General features: G+C 42.0%; 1 protein-coding gene across 1 annotated transcript in view; it reads left to right on the top strand.

The window, feature by feature from the left end:
- The first annotated feature begins 15066 nt into the window (after positions 1-15066).
- LOC143301882 (uncharacterized) overlaps positions 15067-24906 on the top strand; it is a 46741-nt gene continuing 36901 nt past the window's right edge. The window contains exons 1-3 of the mRNA XM_076616305.1: positions 15067-15386; positions 19946-20069; positions 22890-23020. Coding sequence (XP_076472420.1) covers positions 15199-15386; positions 19946-20069; positions 22890-23020 — 443 coding nt within the window. The 5' untranslated portion in view covers positions 15067-15198. The remainder of the gene's footprint in view (positions 15387-19945; positions 20070-22889; positions 23021-24906) is intronic.

The raw sequence follows: 24906 nt of genomic DNA, 5'->3' as shown, positions 1-24906 counted from the left end.
ATGTTTTACATTTATTTGCTTATTTAGCATCATTGTTATCTTATTTATTTATTTATTCATTTATTTTATTCTATTTATTTATTTTTGTACGCTTATAGTTGACTTCATCAAGTTTTTGCGCCTTACAAATATTAGTAGTAGTAGTTCTTTTTTATGTATTTATCTTTTATTTATTTATTTACTTATTTCTTCTTCTTCTTTTTTTCCTCAAGGCCTGACTAAGCGCGTTGGATTACGCTGCTGGTCAGGCATCTGCTTGGCAGATGTGGTGTAGCGTATATGGATTTGTCCGAACGCAGTGACGCCTCCTTGAGCTACTGAAACTGAAACTGAAACTGAAACTCGGTGTGAACGATACCAACAGACCAGACTCCTCAGCCAGAAATAGCTGGGCTCTTCTCTTCCCGGCTCATGACAGCCCTGTCAGTGAAGGCAGAGCAGGAGTAATCAGGCAAAGAATTGTTCAACCGCGAGCCTACATTTTAACTCACTCAGTACGGCCAGTCCTCTCTCCTCCTCCACACAGACCCCTCGGATGTCCAGTAGGTGTCTGAATGACCCAACCTTTAGCTTCCGTCATGAGAACTGTGGTATTCTTTGTCAACATTCACCTCTTCCGTATAAGAGCCTTCTGCTTGCAATATTTTGATGATGGTAATTGGGCTGAAACGCTGTTAACGTCGTCTCTTTCGCCGTTCGTATGGAGAGAGTTTTAACTCACTCAGTACGGCCAGTCCTCTCTCCTCCTCTACACAGACCCCTCGGATGTCCAGTAGGTGTCTGAATGACCCAACCTTTAGCTTCCGTCGTCAGAACTGTGGTATTCTTTGTCAACATTCACCTCTTCAGTATAAGAGCCTTCTGCTTGCAATATTTTGATGATGGTAATTGGGCTGAAACGCTGTTAACGTCGCCTCTTTCGCCGTTCGTATGGAGAGAGTTTTAACGTGTGTGTGTGTGTGTGTGTGTGTGCTTTAAATATATAATAGTATATTTGCTGGATGTTTTTGTTTGTTTTGGGTTTGTTTGTTTTTGTGTTTGTCTTTTTTTACATTGTTGTGCAATACCTTATTGTCTTTTTTAGTATGGTTTGTTTGTTTTAGTCTATCGTCAGCTACTGCCGAGTGTGAGTTCTTATTGTGGAGTGATGGCCTAGAGGTAACGCGTCCGCCTAGGAAGCGAGAGAATCTGAGGGCGCTGGTTCGAATCACGGCTCAGCCGCCGATATTTTCTCCCCCTCCACTAGACCTTGAGTGGTGGTCTGGACGCTAGTCATTCGGATGAGAAGATAAACCGAGGTCCCGTGTGCAGCATGCACTTAGCGCACGTAAAAGAACCCACGGCAACAAAAGGGTTCTTCCTGGCAAAATTCTGTAGAAAAATCCACCTCGATAGGAAAAACAAATAAAACTGCACGCAGAAAAAAAATACAAAAAAAAAAAAAAATGGGTGGCGCTGTAGTATAGCGACGCGCTCTCCCTGGGGAGAGCAGCCCGAATTTCACACAGAGAAATCTGTTGTGATAAAAAGAAATACAAAATACAAAATACAAATATTCTGACTAGTTTCAATGTCTTTTATGCTGCCGTATTTGCAACGAGCCTGTGGTTGCACAAGTCAATATCCATGTTGATTAATAAAGTGTTTTTTGATTTGATTTGATTTGATTTGACCTGTAGCACAGCCGTGATGAGCAGGATGAACTTGGCAATACAGCGACGGCGTGCAGGGAAACAGTGGGAACTCCACCAACTTCCGCCACTCCCTCCATTGCTCAACTGCTGAACACACACACACACAACACACACACACACACGCACGCACGCACGCACGCACATACACACGTACGCACGCACATACACACGTACGCACACACATACACATCCACGCACACACGCACACACCGTGGGCAACCACACACACACACACACAACACACACACACGCACACACACACACGCACGCACACACACACACACATACACACACACACACACACACACACACACACACACACACACACACACGCACGCACGCACATACACACGTACGCACACACATACACATCCACGCACACACGCACACACACACACACCGTGGGCAACCACCACACACACACACACACACAACACACACACACACACACGCACACACACGCACACACACACACACACACACACACACACACACACACACACACACACACCGTGGGCAACCACACACACACACACACACACACACACACACACACACACACACACACGCACACACACACACACACACACACACACCGTAGCCAACCACACACACACACACACACACACACACACACACACACACACATACTGTGGGCAACCACACACACATACACACACACACACACACACACACACACACACACACACACACACACACACACACACATGCACGCGCGCGAAAAGAAGCAAACAAGGAAGAACATGCTAGAAAAAAAAAAAAGACCCAGACAGAAAAGAAGAGAAAATTGATTGAAAGAACAAATGAATTTGTGTTTCGCATATCAGGCATAGTTTAGCATGCATTTGGATTTTCCGACCGGGTGAGTGAGTGATAAACACTACATAAAACGAGAGGGATGCGGCAAGACAATGATACATTTTTACCAGGACACGCTATTATCACAACAACAACACACACACACACAGCTGATGGGCACAACATCACAGGACACGCTATTATCACAACAACACACACACAGCTGATCGGCACAACATCACAGGGCACGCTATTATCACAACAACAACACACACAGCTGATGGGCACAACATCACACGACACGCTATTATCACAACAACAACACACACAGCTGATGGGCACAACATCACACGACACGCTATTATCACAACAACACACAGCTGATGGGCACAACATCACACGACACGCTATTATCACAACAACACACACACTGAGCTGATGGGCACAACATCACAGGACACGCTATTATCACAACAACACACACAGCTGATGGGCACAACATCACACGACACGCTTGATGGGCACAACATCACAGGACACGCTATCATCACAACAACACACACAGCTGATGGGCACAACATCACACGACACGCTATCATCACAACACACACACTGAGCTGATCGGCACAACATCACACGACACGCTATTATCACAACAACAACACACACAGCTGATGGGCACAACATCACACGACACGCTATCATCACAACACACACACTGAGCTGATCGGCACAACATCACACGACACGCTATTATCACAACAACAACACACACAGCTGATGGGCACAACATCACACGACACGCTATCATCACAACACACACACTGAGCTGATCGGCACAACATCACACGACACGCTATTATCACAACAACAACACACACAGCTGATGGGCACAACATAACAGGACACGCTATTATCACAACACACACAGCTGATCGGCACAACAACACACGACACGCTATTATCACAACAACACACACACACTGAGCTGATTGGCACAACATCACACGACACGCTATTATCACAACAACAACACACTGAGCTGATCGGCACAACATCACAGGACACGCTATTATCACAACAACAACACACTGAGCTGATGGGCACAACATCACAGGACACGCTATTATCACAACAACAACACACACAGCTGATCGGCACAACATCACGAAACACAACCAGGGACGAGGAGAAGAAGATAACTACAGAGAGAGTGGAGTGGGAGGATAGGGAGAAGAAGATAACTACAGAGAGAGTGGAGTGGGAGGGTGGGGAGAAGAAGATAACTACAGAGAGTGGAGTGGGAGGGTGGTGGAGAAGAAGATAACTACACAGATAGTGGAGTGGGAGGATGGGGAGAAGAAGATAACTACACAGAGAGTGGAGTGGGAAGATGGGGAGAAGAAGATAACTACAGAGAGAGTGGAGTGGGAGGACGGGGATAAGAAGATAACTACAGAGAGAGTGGGTTGGAAGATGGGGAGAAGAAGATAACTACAGAGAGAGAGAGAGTGGAATGGGAGGATGGGGGAGAAGAAGATAACTACAGAGAGAGTGGAGTGGGGAGGATGGGGGAGAAGAAGATAACTACAGAGAGAGTGGAGTGGGGAGGGTGGGGGAGAAGAAGATAACTACAGAGAGAGTGGGGTGGGAGGGTGGGGGAGAAGAAGATAACTACAGAGAGAGTGGAGTGGGGAGGGTGGGGGAGAAGAAGTTAACTACAGAGAGCGTGAAGTGGGAGGATGGGGGAGAAGAAGATAACTACAGAGAGAGAGTGGAGTGGGAGGATGGGGAGAAGAAGATAACTACAGAGAGAGAGTGGAGTGGGAGGATGGGGGAGAAGAAGATAACTACAGAGAGAGAGTGGAGTGGGAGGGTGGGGAGAAGAAGATAACTACAGAGAGAGAGCGGAGTGGGAGGATGGGGAGAAGAAGATAACTACACAGAGAGAGTGGAGTGGGAGGGTGGGGAGAAGAAGATAACTACAGAGAGAGAGTGGAGTGGGAGGATGGGGAGAAGAAGATAACTACAGAGAGAGTGAAGTGGGAAGATGGGGAGAAGAAGATAACTACAGAGAGAGTGGGTTGGAAGGGTGGGGGAGAAGAAGATAACTACAGAGAGAGTGGAGTGGGAGGGTGGGGGAGAAGAAGATAACTACAGAGAGAGTGGAGTGGGAGGACGGGGGGGAGAAGAAGATAACTACACAGAGAGTGGAGTGGGAAGATGGGGAGAAGAAGATAACTACAGAGAGAGTGGAGTGGGAGGATGGGGAGAAGAAGAGAACTACACAGAGAGAGCGGAGTGGGAGGTATGGGGAGAAGAAGATAACTAGAGAGAGAGTGGGGTGAGGGAGAAGAAGATAACTACAGAGGGAGTGGAGTGGGAGGGTGGGGGAGAAGAAGATAACTACAGAGAGAGTGGGGTGGGAGGGTGGGGAGAAGAAGATAACTACAGAGAGAGTGGAGTGGGAGGGTGGGGAGAAGAAGATAACTACAGAGAGAGTGGAGTGGGAGGATGGGGAGAAGAAGATAACTACAGAGAGAGTGGGGTGAGGGAGAAGAAGATAACTACAGAGAGAGTGGAGTGGGAGGGTGGGGGAGAAGAAGATAACTACAGAGAGAGTGGGGTGGGAGGGTGGGGAGAAGAAGATAACTACAGAGAGAGTGGAGTGGGAGGGTGGGGAGAAGAAGATAACTACAGAGTGAGTGGAGTGGGAGGATGGGGAGAAGATAACTACAGAGAGAGAGTGGAGTGGGAGGATGGGGAGAAGAAGATAACTACAGAGAGAGAGTGGAGTGGGAGGATGGGGAGAAGAAGATAACTACAGAGAGAGAGTGGAGTGGGAGGGTGGGGAGAAGAAGATAACTACAGAGAGAGTGGAGTGGGAGGATGGGGAGAAGAAGATAACTACAGAGAGTGTGGAGTGGGAAGATGGGGGAGAAGAAGATAACTACAGAGAGAGTGGGGTGGGAGGATGGGGAGAAGAAGATAACTACAGAGAGTGTGGAGTGGGAGGGTGGGGAGAAGAAGATAACTACAGAGAGAGTGGAGTGGGAGGCTGGGGAGAAGAAGATAACTACAGAGAGAGTGGGGTGGGAGGATGGGGGAGAAGAAGATAACTACAGAGAGTGTGGAGTGGGAAGATGGGGGAGAAGAAGATAACTACAGAGAGAGTGGAGTGGGAGGGTGGGGAGAAGAAGATAACTACAGAGAGAGTGGGGTGGGAGGATGGGGAGAAGAAGATAACTACAGAGAGTGGAGTGGGAGGGTGGGGAGAAGAAGATAACTACAGAGAGAGTGGGGTGAGGGAGAAGAAGGTAACTACAGAGAGAGTGGAGTGGGAGGATGGGGAGAAGAAGATAACTACAGAGAGAGTGGAGTGGGAGGATGGGGAGAAGAAGATAACTACAGAGAGAGTGGAGTGGGAGGATGGGGAGAAGAAGATAACTACAGAGAGAGTGGAGTGGGAGGGTGGGGAGAAGAAGATAACTACAGAGAGAGTGGGGTGAGGGAGAAGAAGGTAACTACAGAGAGAGTGGAGTGGGAGGGTGGGGACAAGAAGATAACTACAGAGAGAGTGGGGTGGGAGGGTGGGGGAGAAGAAGATAACTACAGAGAGAGTGGGGTGGGAGGGTGGGGGAGAAGAAGATAACTACAGAGAGAGTGGAGTGGGATGGTGGGGGAGAAGAAGATAACTACAGAGAGAGTGGGGTGAGGGAGAAGAAGATAACTACAGAGAGAGTGGGGTGGAAGGGTGGGGAGAAGAAGATAACTACAGAGAGAGTGGGGTGGGAGGATGGGGAGAAGAAGATAACTACAGAGAGAGTGGAGTGGGAGGATGGGGAGAAGAAGATAACTACAGAGAGAGAGTGGGGTGGGAGGATGGGGAGAAGAAGATAACTACAGAGAGAGTGGGGTGAGGGAGAAGAAGATAACTACAAAGGGAGTGGAGTGGGAGGATGGGGAGAAGAAGATAACTACAGAGAGTGTGGAGTGGGAGGAAGAGGAGAAGAAGATAACTACAGAGTGGGGTGGGAGGAAGAGGAGAAGAAGATAACTACAGAGAGAGAGTGGAGTGGGAGGATGGGGAGAAGAAGGTAACTACAGAGAGAGTGGGGTGAGGGAGAAGAAGATAACTACAGAGAGAGTGGAGTGGGAGGATGGGGAGAAGAAGCTAACTACAGAGAGAGTGGAGTGGGAGGGTGTGGGAGAAGAAGATAACTACAGAGAGAGTGGAGTGGGAGGATGGGGAGAAGATAACTACAGAGAGAGAGTGGAGTGGGAGGATGTGGAGAAGAAGGTAACTACAGAGAGAGTGGAGTTGGAGGGTGGGGGAGAAGAAGATAACTACAGAGAGAGTGGAGTGGGAGGATGGGGAGAAGAAGATAACTACAGAGAGAGAGTGGAGTGGGAGGGTGGGGGAGAAGAAGATAACTACAGAGAGAGTGGAGTGGGAGGACGGGGAGAAGAAGATAACTACAGAGAGAGTGGCGTGGAAGGGTGGGGGAGAAGAAGATAACTACAGAGAGAGTGGAGTGGGAGGATGGGGAGAAGAAGATAACTACAGAGAGAGAGTGGAGTGGGAGGATGGGGAGAAGAAGATAACTACAGAGAGTGGAGTGGGAGGATGGGGGAGAAGAAGATAACTACAGAGAGAGTGGGGTGGGAGGATGGGGGAGAAGAAGATAACTACAGAGAGAGTGGAGTGGGAGGATGGGGAGAAGATAACTACAGAGAGAGTGGAGTGGGATGGTGGGGGAGAAGCAGAAAACTACAGAGAGAGTGGAGTGGGAGGATGGGGAGAAGAAGATAACTACACAGAGAGAGCGGAGTGGGAGGTATGGGGAGAAGATAACTACAGAGAGAGTGGGGTGGGAGAAGATAACTGCAGAGAGAGTGGGGTGGAAGGGTGGGGAGAAGGGGTCAGGTAGTGACAGGTTGGTCAGTTTTTGTTTGAGAGGGGTTGGGGAACCTGCTCAGGTAGAAACCACCTTCAAACAAACACAGAAACACACGTCAATAAATGAAGAAATAGATAAACAGATACAAAAATAAAACCTTTCTAGGTAATAAGGATATACAAGCCCTGGTGACATTTTTGACTCACTTGTGTAAACAAAGTGAGTCTATGTTTTAACCCGGTGTTCGGTTGTCTGTGTGTGTGTGTGTCCGTGTGTCTGTGTGTCCGTGGTAAACTTTAACATTGACATTTTCTCTGCAAATACTTTGTCAGTTGATACCAAATCTGGCATAAAAATAGGAAAAATTCAGTTCTTTCCAGTCATCTTGTTTAAAACAATATTGCACCTCTGGGATGGGCACACAAAAAATAAAAAGAAGCCTAATTATATGCAAACTGCATTTACTGGGGTTTTTTGTTTGTTTTTGTTTTTTTTTAATTCTCTAAACTTGGCACTTTGATCTGATATTCTGACACAACAACAAGAGGAGTCATTATTATCATTTTTTGTTCAAACAGGAACTTCTTTTGCTAAGCATAGAAGTTTTTTTTTATTTTGCAAACGTTTTTGGTGCAGATAGTAAAAAAGGGAAATTACTCTGTAATTAATGCTGGGGGACTTAATTTATCACAAGTGAGTCTTGAAGGCCTTGCCTCTCTTGTTTCTCATGTGTTACATTGGTGTGTGTTTACCTGCACTTGGTTCACCAGCAAACAGCGTGTTTTGTCCAAAACAGTCAGCAATTCCCTTGCCTGTTCGTACGATAGATCGATGGAATCCAGTCTGTAAAACACATAATAATAATAATTATAATAATAACAAACGTGTAGAGAAAAATATCCCTAAGTATTTCAATAAACATTAATTACAGGTATTGTCACTCCATTATAGACCCATCTCACTCGCTCATTTCAATACCCTCCCTTTCCGGACACAGTTACATTACTGTTAATCATGTTCACCCTCAGTTGAAGCAAGGAAGCAGCAAGTTGTACACACTGTCCAATAACGCTGCAATCCAACAACCGTCTCCGATAACATAGCAACATCATTAGCCAATGTAGGATAAATAATTTAAAAAACTCACATAAAAAAAAGTATCACCATGCCTTCTATTACTAATTACTTGCAATGTTAACTCATTCATAAGAACAGAAAATAACATTGGGCTACATTCGTCTCCCTGTTTCACTCCTGCTGTACATTTCATTAATATAATATATTAGTTTAGCACCATACCTTACCCTACATTTAATATTTTCGTACATACTAGAGAGAGAGGGGGGGGGCAGAAACTGCAACGTTCCTTACTTCTGTGAACACGTACTCGCTGAAGACACTGAGCGTTGCGTCTGACTTGCTTTGTTTCCCATGTCAAGCGCTGTTCCCCTTGAAACACGAGTCAGCCACCAATAGGAATCCGGGTTTTATTCGTTCTTCTTCTGTCTGCTTCCCTGCCCTCAACACCAGTGTTCGTGTTCAACAGGGAAAAAACTTTGTTGTTTATGAATGAATAAGAAATAATCAAATATCCACAGAATAAAATATGAAAACAAAGCAGTGAGGCGGTGGAAACTGGGCAACGACCCGAAAGTTCATCTTCCCAGATATATGCCTTTGGCTTGAAATCCAGTATTGTTTCAGTTCTCAAGCTTATGTTTGGCTTGAAATCCAGAAGTGTAATAGATTTCGAGCTTGAAGTCACTCCACTTTCAGATTTCACTTTCAACCTAACACATCAAATTCTGAAAAGATAATCTGCTGACAGCACAATGCACCCACCAATTTGCTCAAACTGTCAACAGTGATAACTGGATCGCCTGACCACGAGTGGCCATACAGTCCGCTGTCACTGGCTGACAACCTTGACACACTTGACACGCACGGACTGACGGAAGGGCGACACTTTATCTGGTTGTCGTTGTGGCCTTGTGTGTGTGAGGGGGGGAGGGTGAGGGGAGTGTGCCTGTGGGGGTGGGCGTGTGTGTGTGTTCGTTTGTGAAAGGGGTGAGTGAATAACTTGAGTGTGGTGAGTGAATTAATTTAGTAAGTGAGTGAGATGTGATTAGTGAGTGTGAGAGTGGTGGTGCTGGCTATATTGAATGGGAAAGGGTCAGTGGTTTCATGAGATGTTGGGGTGTGTGAATAAGTGAGGAGGTGGCGTAAGTGAGGGGGTGGGGTGAGTGAGTCAGTGAGTGGATGAGTGACTGAGGGAGTGGGGTGGTGGTTGAACGCGGAGATAGGGCGACAGGGCCAGGGAATTTAGATTAAAATTTGCGTTAGGTCAAAATGTCTGCAACAAAACCGTTCTTTTTTACGATAAAATAGAATAAATCATACTGATCACACTGATATAAAGTTGACCAGTATAGGGGGGGGCAGGAACATAAGTAGATTTTGATTTTTAATGTCCAGAATCGAATATTTTTATTACTTCTGACTGTGTGAGAGCGCCTTACAAAGAGTCGCCGCAAGGCAAGCACAGGCGAAGGTTACGCAAGCGCGGTATAAAGGGGTCGCCAGAAAATAAGTAACATGAGGGGTGGAGCAGGTTGGTGGGTGAGTGGGAGGACTGATGGAATGACTGATACCTGTGCTTGCCTTGCGACTCTTTGTAAGGCGCGTGCTTTTATATCTGTGAAACTGCATGTTTGGTGCATATCTGTTATGCATGTGTGGGTGTATGTGTGAATGTGTGTTATCATGTTTTACATTTATTTGCTTATTTATCATCATTGTTGTCTTATTTAATTTTTTTTAATATTATTATTTTATTATTATTATCATTACCACTACCTTTTTTATATCATAATTATTATTTATTTATTTATTTATGTAAGCTTATCTATCATTTATTCACCTTTTTTTTCTTTTTTCTTTTTTTTTTTTCTCAAGGCCTGACTAAGCGCGTTGGGTTACGCTGCTGGTCAGGCATCTGCTTGGCAGATGTGGTGTAGCGTATATGGATTTGTCCGAACGCAGTGACGCCTCCTTGAGCTACTGAAACTGAAACTGAAACAGCAAGGCGCTCTCACACAGGCAGAAGTAATAAAAATATTCGATTCTGGACATTAAAAATCAAAATCTACCTATGTTCCCGCCCCCGTATAGTGGTCAACTTTATATCAGTGTGATCAGTATGGTTTATTCTATTTTATTAGTATGGTTTATTCTATTTTCTCGTAAAAAGAACGGTTTTGTTGCAGACATTTTGACCTAACGCAAATTTTGATCTAAATTTCTTGGCCTAGAGTGAGAGGGTGGACTGAATCGGAGAGAGGGTGAGAAGGGTGGGCAGTGAGAGTGAGTTAGTGTGTGAGTGGATAGGGTACGTGGTTTACTGGGGTGGATTAGTAAGTGTGTGAATGAGTGTGTGAGGAATAGGGTCGGTGCGGTAGGCGCGTTGGTGAGTGAAGGATGCTCAGTGAGTGAGAGAATGAATGAGTGAGTGAGTGAGAGCGAGTGAGGGTCGATCGAGGTGGTGTGGGCGGGGTTAGTGAGTGAGTGAGTGAGTGGTGAGGGAATGATCGTTGGATTAACCCGCGTATTTTAATGGATTATGTTGGGTTTTTTTTTAATGGAACTATTGTTTTTGACTCACTTGTGTAAACAAAGTGAGTCTATGTTTTAACCCGGTGTTCGGTTGTCTGTGTGTGTGTGTGTGTGTGTGTGTGTCCGTGTGTCTGTGTGTCCGTGGTAAACTTTAACATTGACATTTTCTCTGCAAATACTTTGTCAGTTGACACCAAATTTGGCATAAAAATAGGAAAAATTCAGTTCTTTCCAGTCATCTTGTTTAAAACAATATTGCACCTCTGGGATGGGCACAAAAAAAATAAAAAAAGAAGCCTAATTATATGCAAACTGCATTTACTGTTATATTTATATTTTTTGTATTCTCTAAACTTGGCACTTTGACCTCTTATTCTGACACAACAACAAGAGGAGTCATTATTATCATTTTTTGTTCAAACAGGAACTTCTTTTGCTAAGCATGGAATTTTTATTTATTTTGCAAACGTTTTGGTGCAGATAGTAAAAAAGGGAAATTACTCTGTAATTAATGCTAGGGGACTTAATTTATCACAAGTGAGTCTTGAAGGCCTTGCCTCTCTTGTTTTTAATGGAACTATTGTAACTGTAAAGTGCTTAGAGCAAAATTATTTGATTAGGCGCTATATAAATACATCTATCATTTCTAATATATGAAACCGAATTTCTGAATTTTATCGATGTTTTCATGGAATCAGTGTGTGTGTGTGTGTGTGTGTGTGCATGTGTGTGTGCGCGCGTGTTTTCTTTTTGATTCGTTTTGTGTGTGTGACTGGGTCTGTCTATGTTAGTGTATGAGTATGTATATGTTTGTGTGTATGTTTATGTGCGCGAATATGTGTGTGCGTTTGTGTGTACGTGTGTCTCTGTGTAGGTTCGGTCCATATATTCAATGCTCCGTACTTACACACACACACACATCTCTTTATCTCTCTCTGTCACGTGCGTGCACGCGCAAACAGGCCAGGCAGACAGACAGACAGGTAGGCAGACACACTCACTCACTCACTTTCTCTCTCTCTTTAACACTTTCTCTAAAGCACGCACACACGAGCATGGGGCGAAAGGCCCAAATCAATAATCAATATAAACGAAAAAAATTCTTTTTTTCTTTTTTTTTTAATGCAACGAGCAGTAATTGACAAACACAACTGATTAATTTCTTTCTTTATTTTATGTATGTTGCCGAGTGGACGGTATAAAAGAACTAACTAATGATGATTTACCGTATTGAAGGATAGACAAGCATTCCCGCGCACGGGCCAGGAACATATAGAGGCCAGTCACAGAAGGGTTTTCTGTTGTTTTATTTACAATAATTATAAGGAGATAAAGAGAAGAAGAAGATGAAATAAGAAGAAGATATAAAACAGTGCAGCGATATGGCGATGACCGTGGCCTATGTGGCAACACACACACACACACACACACACACACACACACATTGCTTGCGACACAGCAAGAGAGAAAGAGAGAGCAGACTCTCTGGTCAGATGACTGACCAGGTAGAAAGTGACCACTGATCACCCACTCCATCTCTTTATGCAAGTTAAGCAGACTGCAAAGACAATCTCGTGTGCTGCGAAGGAGATCAGCTCAAATCAGGAGAAATCTGGTAAGAACTGTGTTTCTTACAAGGTGTTCAGTGATAGATTTCTAAATGATTCCTGAACCGATTCACGTCTGATAGGTCGCAAAAGAAAGAGCTCAACACCTACTTTCTAATGAGTATAAAATGAAGTGTTGATTATTTACGATGAAAGGGGTCAGTTCAAAGTTTAGCAAGCTCATCGCAGAAAACTACAAACTGCGTTAAATCAGTTTAACGTAGGCAAATACGAAATGAATAGATTTAAAGATGGGACTGCATCAATTCTGACAGTATATAGTACTTGTAGTTTACTGATCTGACAAAAGAGATTCCAGCTCACCCAATCGCAACACTGGTTATCAGTTGGCGTGGTTGTCGTTAAACGAGAAGGACAAAGTCACGTAAGCTTAGCGTCAGTTGAAATCTTTAGACTGACGAACGATTAGACTGAAATCGAGCATGCTTCTAACTGATTAAACAGATAAAATATTACAGTGAACGATGCGAACAGAGACTTGATTTAATAGGTGTTTAGAGAATAGATTTAGAATGGGCTTTGCATTTAAACTGGGAATGGCGTCACACATTCTGCATGGGTCGTTGCAGACCAGCAAGTCAGTTGCGAAAACGGCGGCTTCTATATATCAGCTTTCAGCTTGTGCTGTGAGTTGAGTAGCCAGTCGTATTGAGCACTTGGCTACGTGTATTACAAATTACACAACATGAATCATCCGTGCCGTGCTAAATCTTACAGTGGCAAAACGCTCTGTGTGTGTGTGTGCGTGTGTGTGTGTGTGTGTGTGTGTGTCGGGTGTGTGCGTGTGCGTGTGTGTGTGTGTGTGTGAAAAAATCAATAAAAAGAATCGAAAACATGAACAATCCATGTAAACACTGACGCATAACGGCGGCGCCAACCCTCAAAACCATATGCCTTAAATAATTCATACACTGATTAATTAATATCTTTTTCCCCTAGCTGTTAGTCATATTGCTTATATCAACTTGAATGCTTAACCATATCGATTCAAATCTTCACTGAGTTGTTGATTGCTCAATTTCGCCTACCGTGTTACCATCAGCATTTCGTCACAGTTCTAAGCCGATGTCATATTGTAATCTCATTTTTTAAGCAAAATTTCACCAACTATGATCAGTCTAACACACACACACACACACACACACACACACTAATTAACATGCGTGAACAATTACTTTTCCCACTGCACACCAGTAGCGATCTTTTCCCCCTATGATCTTTGTCTAAAATTACTAATAACACTGATGGCGAAAAGACGCCTAAATTGAAGAAGAAGAAGACAACAACAACAACAACAACAGTAACAACAACAACAACAACAACAACTGAACAACAACAACAACACACACACACACACACACACACACACACACACACACACACTGAGTGACACACACACACACACACACACACACACACACACACACGGGCCGGGGGAGTATCGACACGCTCCTGTACACACACCAAAAATGTGATAAACAAACCACACACACACACACACACACACACACACACACACACACACATTTTAACATAAGTTCATAATCTTATGTAGCCTACATATTATAGCTGCCCTCTAAACACTAGTACGTACACATAGAAACACACGGGACTTGAGTAACATAATGTAATTTATTGTTGCAATTAATGTGTTATATTAACAAAAGTGTTTAGTAAAGCACCTGGACCAGATTTCTGGATAGTGTACTATATAAGTATCCATTGTTATTACTAGTATTACTGATTGTTATTATTATCATCATTGTTATCATTATCATTATTACTGACCATCATTATACTTAACACTGAGTGAGTCAGTTGTAATCGCGGCGAGCGTCATCTTCTTCCTTTTTCATGTGTGACCGTCCCGTGGTAAATGACGTCTTCTTTTCCACGTTTCACAACACTGAGTGTTGATTGGTGCCGTTTTCCTCCAACTGCCGTTATCTTATCTTTCATATCTGTGAAACTGCATGTTTGTTGCATATCTGCTATGCATGTGTCAGTGTCGGTGTGTGCGTCAGTGTATGTGTGAACGTGTGTCTGCATGTTTTACATTTATTTGCTTATTTATCCTTTGTGTGTGTGTGTGTGTGTGTGTGTGCCGTGTGTGTGTGCGCGCGCCTAGAGTTGACTTGATCAATATTTTGCGCCTTTTAAATATTAGTAGTAGTAGTATTTTTATGTATTTATCTTCTTTTTTTTTCTCAAGGCCTGACAAAGCGCGTTGGGTTACGCTGCTGGTCAGGCATCTGCTTGGCAGATGTGGTGTTGCGTATATGGATTTGACCGAACGCAGTGACGCCTCCTTGAGCTACTGATACTGATACTGATACTTATCGTGGAATAATAATGGATCCCCGCTGCACTGCATCACCAAAAATGTTCCTCTTACAATCGTTAGGAGTTCTCTCCCCTACATGTTTGCTTTCAACTTAAAACATCTGCTGATTTTATGCCTTAAAAAAAAAAAAGAGTTAAATCCAAGTCAACAATCATCGTCAACAGCAAACAAAACTCAGATAGTTAAAGTTTTGCCGAACCATGCCCAGTGGATTATTTAAGCTCGTTCTGATGTGTTTATGCACAGTAGTGTGTAATTGTGAGCACACACCATGGGGCAGTTCTGCACTTCACAAACAACTGGGTTTCTGCACGACCCGAATCACTGGTGACAGGCAACAAGGAGTGATCAACCTGAAACCGTTAGCCAGAAAAGATGGTCTGCCAAGGTAGAGGGGTTGAGACTGATGCATGTAAATGATGTGTTCAGGACTCTTTAGTCTTCTTTTCATTTGATTTATAGAAATGTTTAGAATCTAGATAGATAGAGACTCAGAGAGATGGGATATACTATAGTGTATAATTATCGTGCAGGTCTGTCGGCATTAATGATGTTGAACTGAAATTGGTTGTATGGAAATGATTGCCAGTGGGCACCAGAATTTAAAAACTCTGCGAATTATTGGTTGAAGAAAAATCTTACAGCCACCACTCAGAATTGAATGCATGTATTGTTGCAGTACAAATCTTTAACTATGTTACAGATACGACATGTTTTGGACCTAGATGTTAGTTGTAGTTACAATACAATACAATACAATTCAGTATACCTTAATTAATCAAACTGATAATTATATGAGCATACAAAGGCTTGTCACTCACACCACAAAGTATCGATTAATAATTATGTAAGCATACAAAGGCTTGTCACTCACACCACAAAGTATCTCAGCCCCAAGTCGAGACTGATGAGTGATGTATGAACATGTGTGATAAACTAAAGGTTGAACATAAGCATAAGGTTAAAAAAAAGAGAAAAAAAAAAAAAAAAAAAGAATTACAATATGAAAGTAATCAAACTTGGCAGCTTGATTTATCACACAGTAAAAGAAATATAACAAGTATCTGAAGCAAAAAGATAAGAAGCACTATTTCTGAATATAAGACAATGAAAAAGAATTTTTATATTACTGATAGAGTCTTTAGTGGCAGTTCCTGTATTATATCACATTCTTCTGTGATTACAAAATAAGAAACACTATTCTGAATAAAGAATTTTTTGGTTTTTTTTTTAAATTGCTGGTACAATTGCTCTGCTCATAGTCAAAACAATATTTTAACAAATATGTGAACAATTTTATAAACTTGTAAGAGTTTTAACTGCAGGCAAAACACTTTAAAATACTTAGTAGTATTATCATAGTGCCCAGTGCCTATGTTCTGCTCAACATTTTCCCCTGCCCCACCCACCCACTCACACATTGACACACAGAATACACTAACAATAATTGGATAATGCTATCTGTTACTACATTTCCCTCTCTTTTAGACTGTCTGACAAACTCAGTGTTATTGTTTGTGTGCTTTTTAAAATCTGTTTTTGAATGATGTTGATTCATGACCATTGTTTTTTCTGATGTTGGTCTTACTTTCTTGTTCATCAGTTTCCACCTTCTCCCATGATTTTACACAGCATACATGGAACACGCATCAGTCTGTAAAGTCAATGATGACAAGGTGCAGGAACAGACATGCCCCAGTTCAACTGTATTCCTAAAATTAGTTAACTTTGTTTTATCACCCAGTATCTGAACAGAAAATGTGAATCTGTTATTAGTATTAGATTATCAATTACCCTCAAAAAGAAAAAGAAAAATGTAATTATAGTTATGATATTAATAATATATAAATATATTATGATTGTAATTAATGTTAAATCATCACTCAAACACAAAGATTAATGGAAAGGCAGAGACAGACAGCTGTCATGGTTAAGTGGGTGCCATCAGCAGCTAATGATGGGGGAGTAGTAGGTTTGAATCCCATCAGAGGCATATTTGGTGTGGTGTTTCTTTGGTTCCTGTCCAGCTCATTTAATTTGAGTTTAGTGTCACGTATGCTCATACGGGAGGATTGAGGCAGCACAGTAGTTCTTATGACAGTACAGTATCATCCACTTCATGTGACATGGATACAGAGATAGTATCTTTGAGTTTGAGAGTGGGCTCAAACTTTCTGATCAACACCTGCAGTGTGTGTATCACTCTGACCTGAATGACAATGCACACATATTGTGAAAGGAAGCATAGATTACAGTCGTGTCACACAGACTTGAAATGCAGCTCATCAGTTTAAAGTAATTTTTTATATCTGTATTACATCCATAACTATTTCTTCCATGCATGTGTGTGTGTGTGTGTGTGTGTGTGTGTTTGATTTTGTGTGCTTCATGTCGGACTGATGTGTTACTGTAAAATGCTTTTTGAGGTTGGAAGGGTTATGTACGAATCATTATTACTATTTTTGTTATTATTATTATTATTATTATTATTATCGTTGTCATTGCTATTATTATTAGTATTAATTATAATTGTTATTTTGTATGATGATGATGATGATTGATATTATTAATAGTAATAGTAGTGGTAGAAAAAAAAAAGAAGTAACTATCTTTATCATTGCTTCATTAGGATTCATTATTCTCATCCCCAAACAACATCACTTTCAATTTTAAACTAAAATATTTATTTTGTGACTAATTTATGTCATTTCAGTCTTTAAGGAAAAGAAACCCCAACATCAAGTGCTGTGAGTTAATTATATGCCAAGTAGCATATTAGATTTTTTGCAGTAATTCAAGCTGTCTGTGTCTGTCTATCCTCTCATTTGCTTGTCAAGATAATGTATTCCTTCAGCATAATAGTGCGAGGAGTACAAGTGCAACTAAACAACTCATCTGTTATTTGAAAACAAAACTACTTTGCAAAGATTTGAAGTTTTTTGTTTGTTTTTTTGTTTTTTTTAAGTAAAATGAAAAATCATCAAAGACTGTGACTGAGGGCCATTTGAATTGTCTCTGTTGGAGAAAGCCAGTTCTATGCCTGATTTTTTGTTTGTTTGTTTTTTTGTTGTTTTTGTTTGGTTTTGTTTGTTTGTTTTTTTGTTGTTGTTTTTTTTGTTTACAAAAGTCTGCAGAACCAAACCAAGTACACAGTCGATTCTGTCAATGCAGGATTGTATTCTCGATGTTAAATCCTGGATGACATTCAACAAACTAAAGTTAAATGATGACAAAACTGAAGCTATGATTATTTCCTCTGCAAGAATGTCCACATCTACTTCGTTTCCTGCCTCTATTGTGGTTGGTGATGCCACAGTTTAGTTTTCTAAATCAGCAAGGAACCTTAGAGTCATTCTTGACTCATATCTCAGCATGCACGCTCAGGTAGTAAATCTGATATGCATAGTCAATTGTGAACTTCATTGCATCAACTCTATCCATCAGTACCATTCTGTTGAAGCTATTAAAACTCTTATTTCTGCTTTTGTGCTGTCACAAACCGACTACTGTAATTCTCTTCTCATAGGCTGTTCACATAATATTCTTCAGTGAATTCAAAAACTTCAAAACAATGCTGCCTGTCTGACTCTCAGAGTCCCATGTACTGATCACATTTCTCCTCACCTCCACACTCTACATTGGCTCCCCATTGAAGTGAGAATTAAGTACAAAGTTGTGTGTCTCTGCTATTCTGCTTTCCACTCTGCAGGACCTGCATATCTCTCTGACCCTATCAGTGTTTACACTCCCTCAAGAAATCTCCGCTCTTCCTCATACTATACCTTTTGAAACTTCCTCGTGTCAATACAATAACATATGGTGAACATTCTTTCTTCTTTGCTGCTCCTCACATCTGGAACAACCTTCCTCGTCATATCCGTACATCTGATTCTATTTCTGCTTTTTGCTCATCACTAAAAACTCATCTTTTTAAAACCTATCTATAAGCACTCTCAGCTTCTTTGTTCTCCAACACCACCCATGTTAGCTCACTTTGGATGTATGTAGAGTGGGAAAGGGAGAGTGTGTGTGGGGGGGGAGGAGGGGTTGGAGGGGGGGGGGAGGGGTCGAGGGGGGGAGGAGGGGTCAAGGGGGGTAGGGTGGGGTTGAGAAGGAGTGGTCATGAATGTTTTATGTAACTTGTAATATTTTTCTTTCATGCAAAGCACCCAGAGCTCTTAGAGAGAAAGAGCGCTATATAATTTATAAATACATGTGCATTATTATTATTATGACCGCAGTTACATTCCCTGTGGACAGTCTGCGTTAGCATTAAATCATCCCCTGAAGTGTGTGACCCAGCTGTTACAGTATCAGTATTCGTATCAGTAGCTCAGGGAGGCATTACTGCATTCGGACAAATCCATATACGCTACACCACATCTGCTAAACAGATGCCTGACCAGCAGCGTAACTCAACGTGCTTACATAGTGAGCTGTTATACACACACACATACACACACACACACACACACACACACACACACTTTGAGACTTTGTTAGCTGTAGATTGTGAATATATATGTATACAGATAGACATATATATATATGGATATGATATAGATATAATATAGTTAACAGAGGTGTTCCTTTGCTGTGCAACGTTACTTTTATATTATATTTTATTATATTTCATGTGCTCACTTGTATTTTGTATCTTTGGTTGTGCAACTGAAATCATGACTCCAGCTCTTCCTGTCATGGGTTTGACTTTGAGTGTGTGTGTGTGTGCGTGCATGCATGCGTGTGTGCATGGTGTATGTGTGTGTTTGTGTGTGTGTCTGTGTATAACTAACCATTTCACTACGATTCAGAAACTGCACAGGAAGGGCTGTCGGGAGGGAGCAAATGAAGCAATGAGCTGGAAACATTGTGATAGGACTTGACCTTGTTGATATCTGTTCTCTCTCTCTGTCTCTCTCTTTTGAAGTCTTACTTTCGTTTCAGATACACAACAGTATTTAACTTCACAAACCACGCATGGAACTATTCCTTCAACCCCTGTGAGGATTTTGATATTCCACATGATGGTTCCCTGCAGGGCTATGGAGATCACTGCTACAGTGTATCAGTAAGTTTCCTCTTTTTTTTTTTTTTTTTTTTTTTTTCTTTTTTTTATTCTGTTTGTCTGAATTGGAAAAAGTGCCATACTTTTAAATGTGTGAATTGTTCATGTTTGCTAAACCAACCTGTCGATGTGGCAAAGGAGTTTGTGCTGTGCACGTATGACTGGGAGGACACAGATTCAACTTAAAACCATCTTAGTGGAGTGATGGCCTAGAGGTAACGCGTCCGCCTAGGAAGCGAGAGAATCTGAGCGCGCTGGTTCGAATCTCGGCTCAGCCGCCGATATTTTCTCCCCCTCCACTAGACCTTGAGTGGTGGTCTGGACGCTAGTCATTCGGATGAGACGATAAACCGAGGTCCCGTGTGCAGCATGCACTTAGCGCACGTAAAAGAACCCACGGCAACAAAAGGGTTGTTCCTGGCAAAATTCTGTAGAAAAATCCACTTAGGTAGGAAAAACAAATAAAACTGCACGCAGGAAAAAATACAAAAAAAAAGGGGTGGCGCTGTAGTGTAGCGACGCGCTCTCCCTGGGGGAGAGCAGCCCGAATTTCACACAGGGAAATCTGTTGTGATAGAAAGAGAAAAGAGAAATACAACTGTGGATAGGATTTTTCTTGGCTGATTCCCACTCAGTGGCAGTGTGCTATGAGCTTTAGACTGGAAGACTGGAACCAGACAGCCGAGCCGAGGGTCGTCCACTTGATGGATGTGGCCTTCACTCTTTTTGGAGTGTTGCTCAGAGTTTTTGTCCAACAAGGCAACATTGCAGGCGTCTGTATCTCTCTCTCATTCTCTTTGGCCTGGTTGACACTGCTGGGATACAGCATAGAGCTGGGTTTTTTGTTTGTTTGTTTTTTTTGTTTTTTTTGTCAAGGTCTGACTAAGTGCGTTGGGTTACGTTGCTGGTCAGGCATCTGCCAAGCAGATGCGGTGTAGCGTATATGGATTTGTCCGAACGCAGTGACGCCTCCTTGAGCTACTGAAACTGAAACTGTAGAGTACAGCTTTGCCACATAGTCCTAAACTTCTTTTTCTTTTTTTTTTCTTTAAATATTTGTATCGAGATTTTGCATTATGAAACACGTACAAACATACGTAACAACTACTATAGTAAGCTGAATAAATATGATAGAAAGTAGATAAAGACAGAAAAGACAGAAAGAAGACGAAGAAAGTATGGTGACCAGTTAATGTCTAGATTTCAACGACAACAACAAAAAGGTATTAAAAAAAAAAAAAAATAAAAAAAGGAAACAACAACTAACACAACCACAAAAAAAGAGTTGCTGGCAAAGGTTGATAAATCAATATATATATATATATATATATATATAGTGGCCGGATGCAATCTAGGAAACCTGATAGACTGTAGGTTGTCAACCTCACAGTGTTAACACATATATGGCCATGCTGTCAGTTGCAAGATGGAAAATGTAAGAATATCGGTATCATAATTGTATAGACATAATATACATTCCTTACTTTAGTTTGTATTCAAAAACAAGATTTATACGGAGACGATTTGCTAATAAAGTCATTATAAAGAAAGTTTTTACTGGCTGTATACTCTTCAGTTGGATTATATTTCAATTTATTCATGAAACCTTGCAGAACAGGTACATTGTTATTTATATTGCATTGGTGCAAGTATTGTATAGGCAGTGACAAAATGAAATAAAAGGTAGGATGAGTGGCTATATTTTTGTCAAGTCCAAGTATGGTCATTTGATTCTCTTATTCGCAATCTTTTTAGCATTTGGACATCTTGGTGAATCAAATCCATTAATCCTTTCCAGAAATGTTGGATAGATGTAAATTGCCATAGCATGTGTCTAATACTAATCTTTCATTATGTTACAAAAACTACATTGATCATTGTTAAATAAACCCATCTCTGTAAGAATAACATTGTCCCAAAGCTTCACTGATCTAAAAATCAACATACAGAACTACGCATCCAGTGTTTTACAATATAGTTTACCATCGCAAGCAGGCGCAGCATTGAATTCAGTGCTCGCGATTATTGTCATTATTGTTATTATACTTTTTTTTTTCGAGCAGAAATCACACATGACTATAACATAACTTTCCTTAGTTAAAAGGTCAGGGAGACAGAAAAGAGAAAGGAGGTGTAGGTGAGGAGAAAGAGAGATAGAGATGGAGAGAGAGAGAGAGAATGATTCGAGAAGTTTTAATTTTCAATCTACCATGTGCACATTTCTCTCTTATCACAAGGAACATGGTAATGGTGGAGTGGGTAAGGGGGGGGGGGGAGCGTGAGGGGGGGGGGGGGGGAAGAAGCAACAAAACATGAACTTTTATCACAAAACCAGACTCTCGCAGACTCTCACAGACTTTCAGTCTCACAGACTCTCTGTATTGGTTGGCAGATGAGTGTCTTCACCATTCTGCCACCTTCCCCCGCAGACACACACACACACACACACACACACACACACAAACAGACACATACACACACAGACAGACACACACACACACACACACACACACACACACAAACACAAACACACACACACACACACACACACACACACACACACACACACACACACTGTTGGCAGTTAATGAAAATTTATTATGAATTTCTTCAGTATTGACAATTGGCACGATGGCAATGAATGAAAAAAAGTATTGTTAACAGGACATATGCTAACACACCATTTTCACTCATCCTTTATGGTTACTTACCATGAAAAAGATCAAAGACTGCACTGAAATAAACAAATGAAAATGTTGCACATTTTGGTCAGGATAATTTCATCAGTTCTTTATATTGCAGAATGGTAACATTTGTTTGCAGGTTTGCAAATATATAAAGCAGTCCAACCAGCTCCACTCCTACACCATGGGAATTCATGCTGATGCCAAATTTAATGTGTGGGCTGACAGCAGAGGTGATGTGAAGGTGGAACTTATTTACAGTGGAATCAAGTGAGTCAAAAATGTTTGTGGTCTGTATTTTACAATATTGTTTCCAATATCATGTTTATAATAGATGTGGGAAGGTGAGCCTGTTCTTACTGGTAAATATGTTGAGAGTGAATCACTGCAAGATTTGACTCTTGTCATGGATTTGAATTCCAGGGCATGTTGTTTGATACATACACACACACACACATATATGCACACATATGTACAGAAAATCAGGTAGAAGACAGACAGACAGACAGACAAAGAGAGAGGGAGAGAGAGAACTTACAACAAAATGCAGTCAGCCCTAATTAGGCTCCTTCAAGCCACAATTGGCATTTAGTGAGAGACCTCACTTCCCTGCTGGGTTTCATGGAGGCTGTGGTCCTTCTTGTTTCTCTGAGGCCTTTACACAAGCATCCCTTTCAGTGAGTTTCAGTTCCAGTAGCTCAAGGAGGCGTCATTGCGTTCGGACAAATCCATATACACTACACCACATCTGCCAAGTAGATGCCTGACCAGTGGCGTAGCCTTTCAGTGAAAGTTCACAAATGGCCCAGTCCTTGCTCCTGGTTCCAAGATTGGATGGAGTGTTGGCTTGGAGTCCTTGGCTCTTGCAGAGAGTCTTGATAAACCTCTTCTCATCCATGGAGGAACTTTACACAGACATCTTGTCAGGATGAGACAAAATTCTTTACTTTCTAGGATAGTTGATAAGCACTGGTGTGCTTTTCTCACATCCAATCCCCACCCTGAATAGGGTCTACACTACGCAGTGCTAAATAAAGTCATATGCATGGTGATAATAAGATAATGGAGTGATGGCCTAGAGGTCATGCATCTGCATAGGAAGCGAGAGAATCTGAGCGCGTTGGTTCAAATCATGGCTCAGCCGCCGATATTTTCTCCCCCCTCCACTAGACCTTGAGTGGTGGTCTGGACATTATTCATTCGAATGAGATGATAAACCAAGGTCCCGTGTGCAGCATGCACTTAGTGCACGTAAAAGAATCCATGGCAATAAAAGGGTTGTTCCTGGCAAAATTCTGTAGAAAAATCCACATTGATAGGAAAAACAAATAAAACTGCCGGCAGGAAAAATACAAAACAAAAAAAAGGTGGCGCTGTAGTGTAGCGACGCACTCTCCCTGTGGAGAGCAGCCCGAATTTCACACAGAGAAATCTGTTGTGACAAAAAGAGAAATACAATACAATAAATAGGAAGAAGAATGATTAAGAAAGTAAACACACACACACACACACACACACACACACACACACACACACACACACCGCGTCTATGTACAGTGTATGTTATCAAATGCCATGCTGCGGCAGCAAATATAAATACACAAATACAAATAGATACACATAACAACAATGATACATATAACAATAACGATACACAATAACACTAATGACATGACAGTGAGCATAGGTTCCCTGATAGCCTCAGGCCTTAAGACACGGACTCGTGAGCCTGGCACATCAACCTTCTGGAGCTAGAAGCAGTCTTCTTCTTCTTCTGTGTTCACTCGTATGCACACGAGTGGGCTTTTACGTGTATGACCGTTTTTACCCCGCCATGTAGGCAGCCATACTCCGTTTTCAGGGGTGTGCATGCTGGGTATATTCTTGTTTCCATAACCCACCAAACGCTGACATGGATTACAGGATCTTTAACGTGCGTATTTGATCTTCTGCTTGCGTATACACACGAAGGGGGTTCAGGCACTGGCAGGTCTGCACATATGTTGACCTGGGAGATCGGAAAAATCTCCACCCTTTACCCACCAGGCGCCGTCACCGTGATTCGAACCCGGGACCCTCAGATTGACAGTCCAACGCTTTAACCACTCGGCTATTGCGCCCGTCTAGAAGCAGTCTGATTGTCCTTAGCCTTTGTC

This window comes from Babylonia areolata, chromosome 28 (assembly GCF_041734735.1).
Source record: "Babylonia areolata isolate BAREFJ2019XMU chromosome 28, ASM4173473v1, whole genome shotgun sequence".
Lineage (NCBI taxonomy): Eukaryota > Metazoa > Mollusca > Gastropoda > Neogastropoda > Buccinidae > Babylonia > Babylonia areolata.
This window is presented reverse-complemented; position numbering and strand designations above follow the sequence as displayed.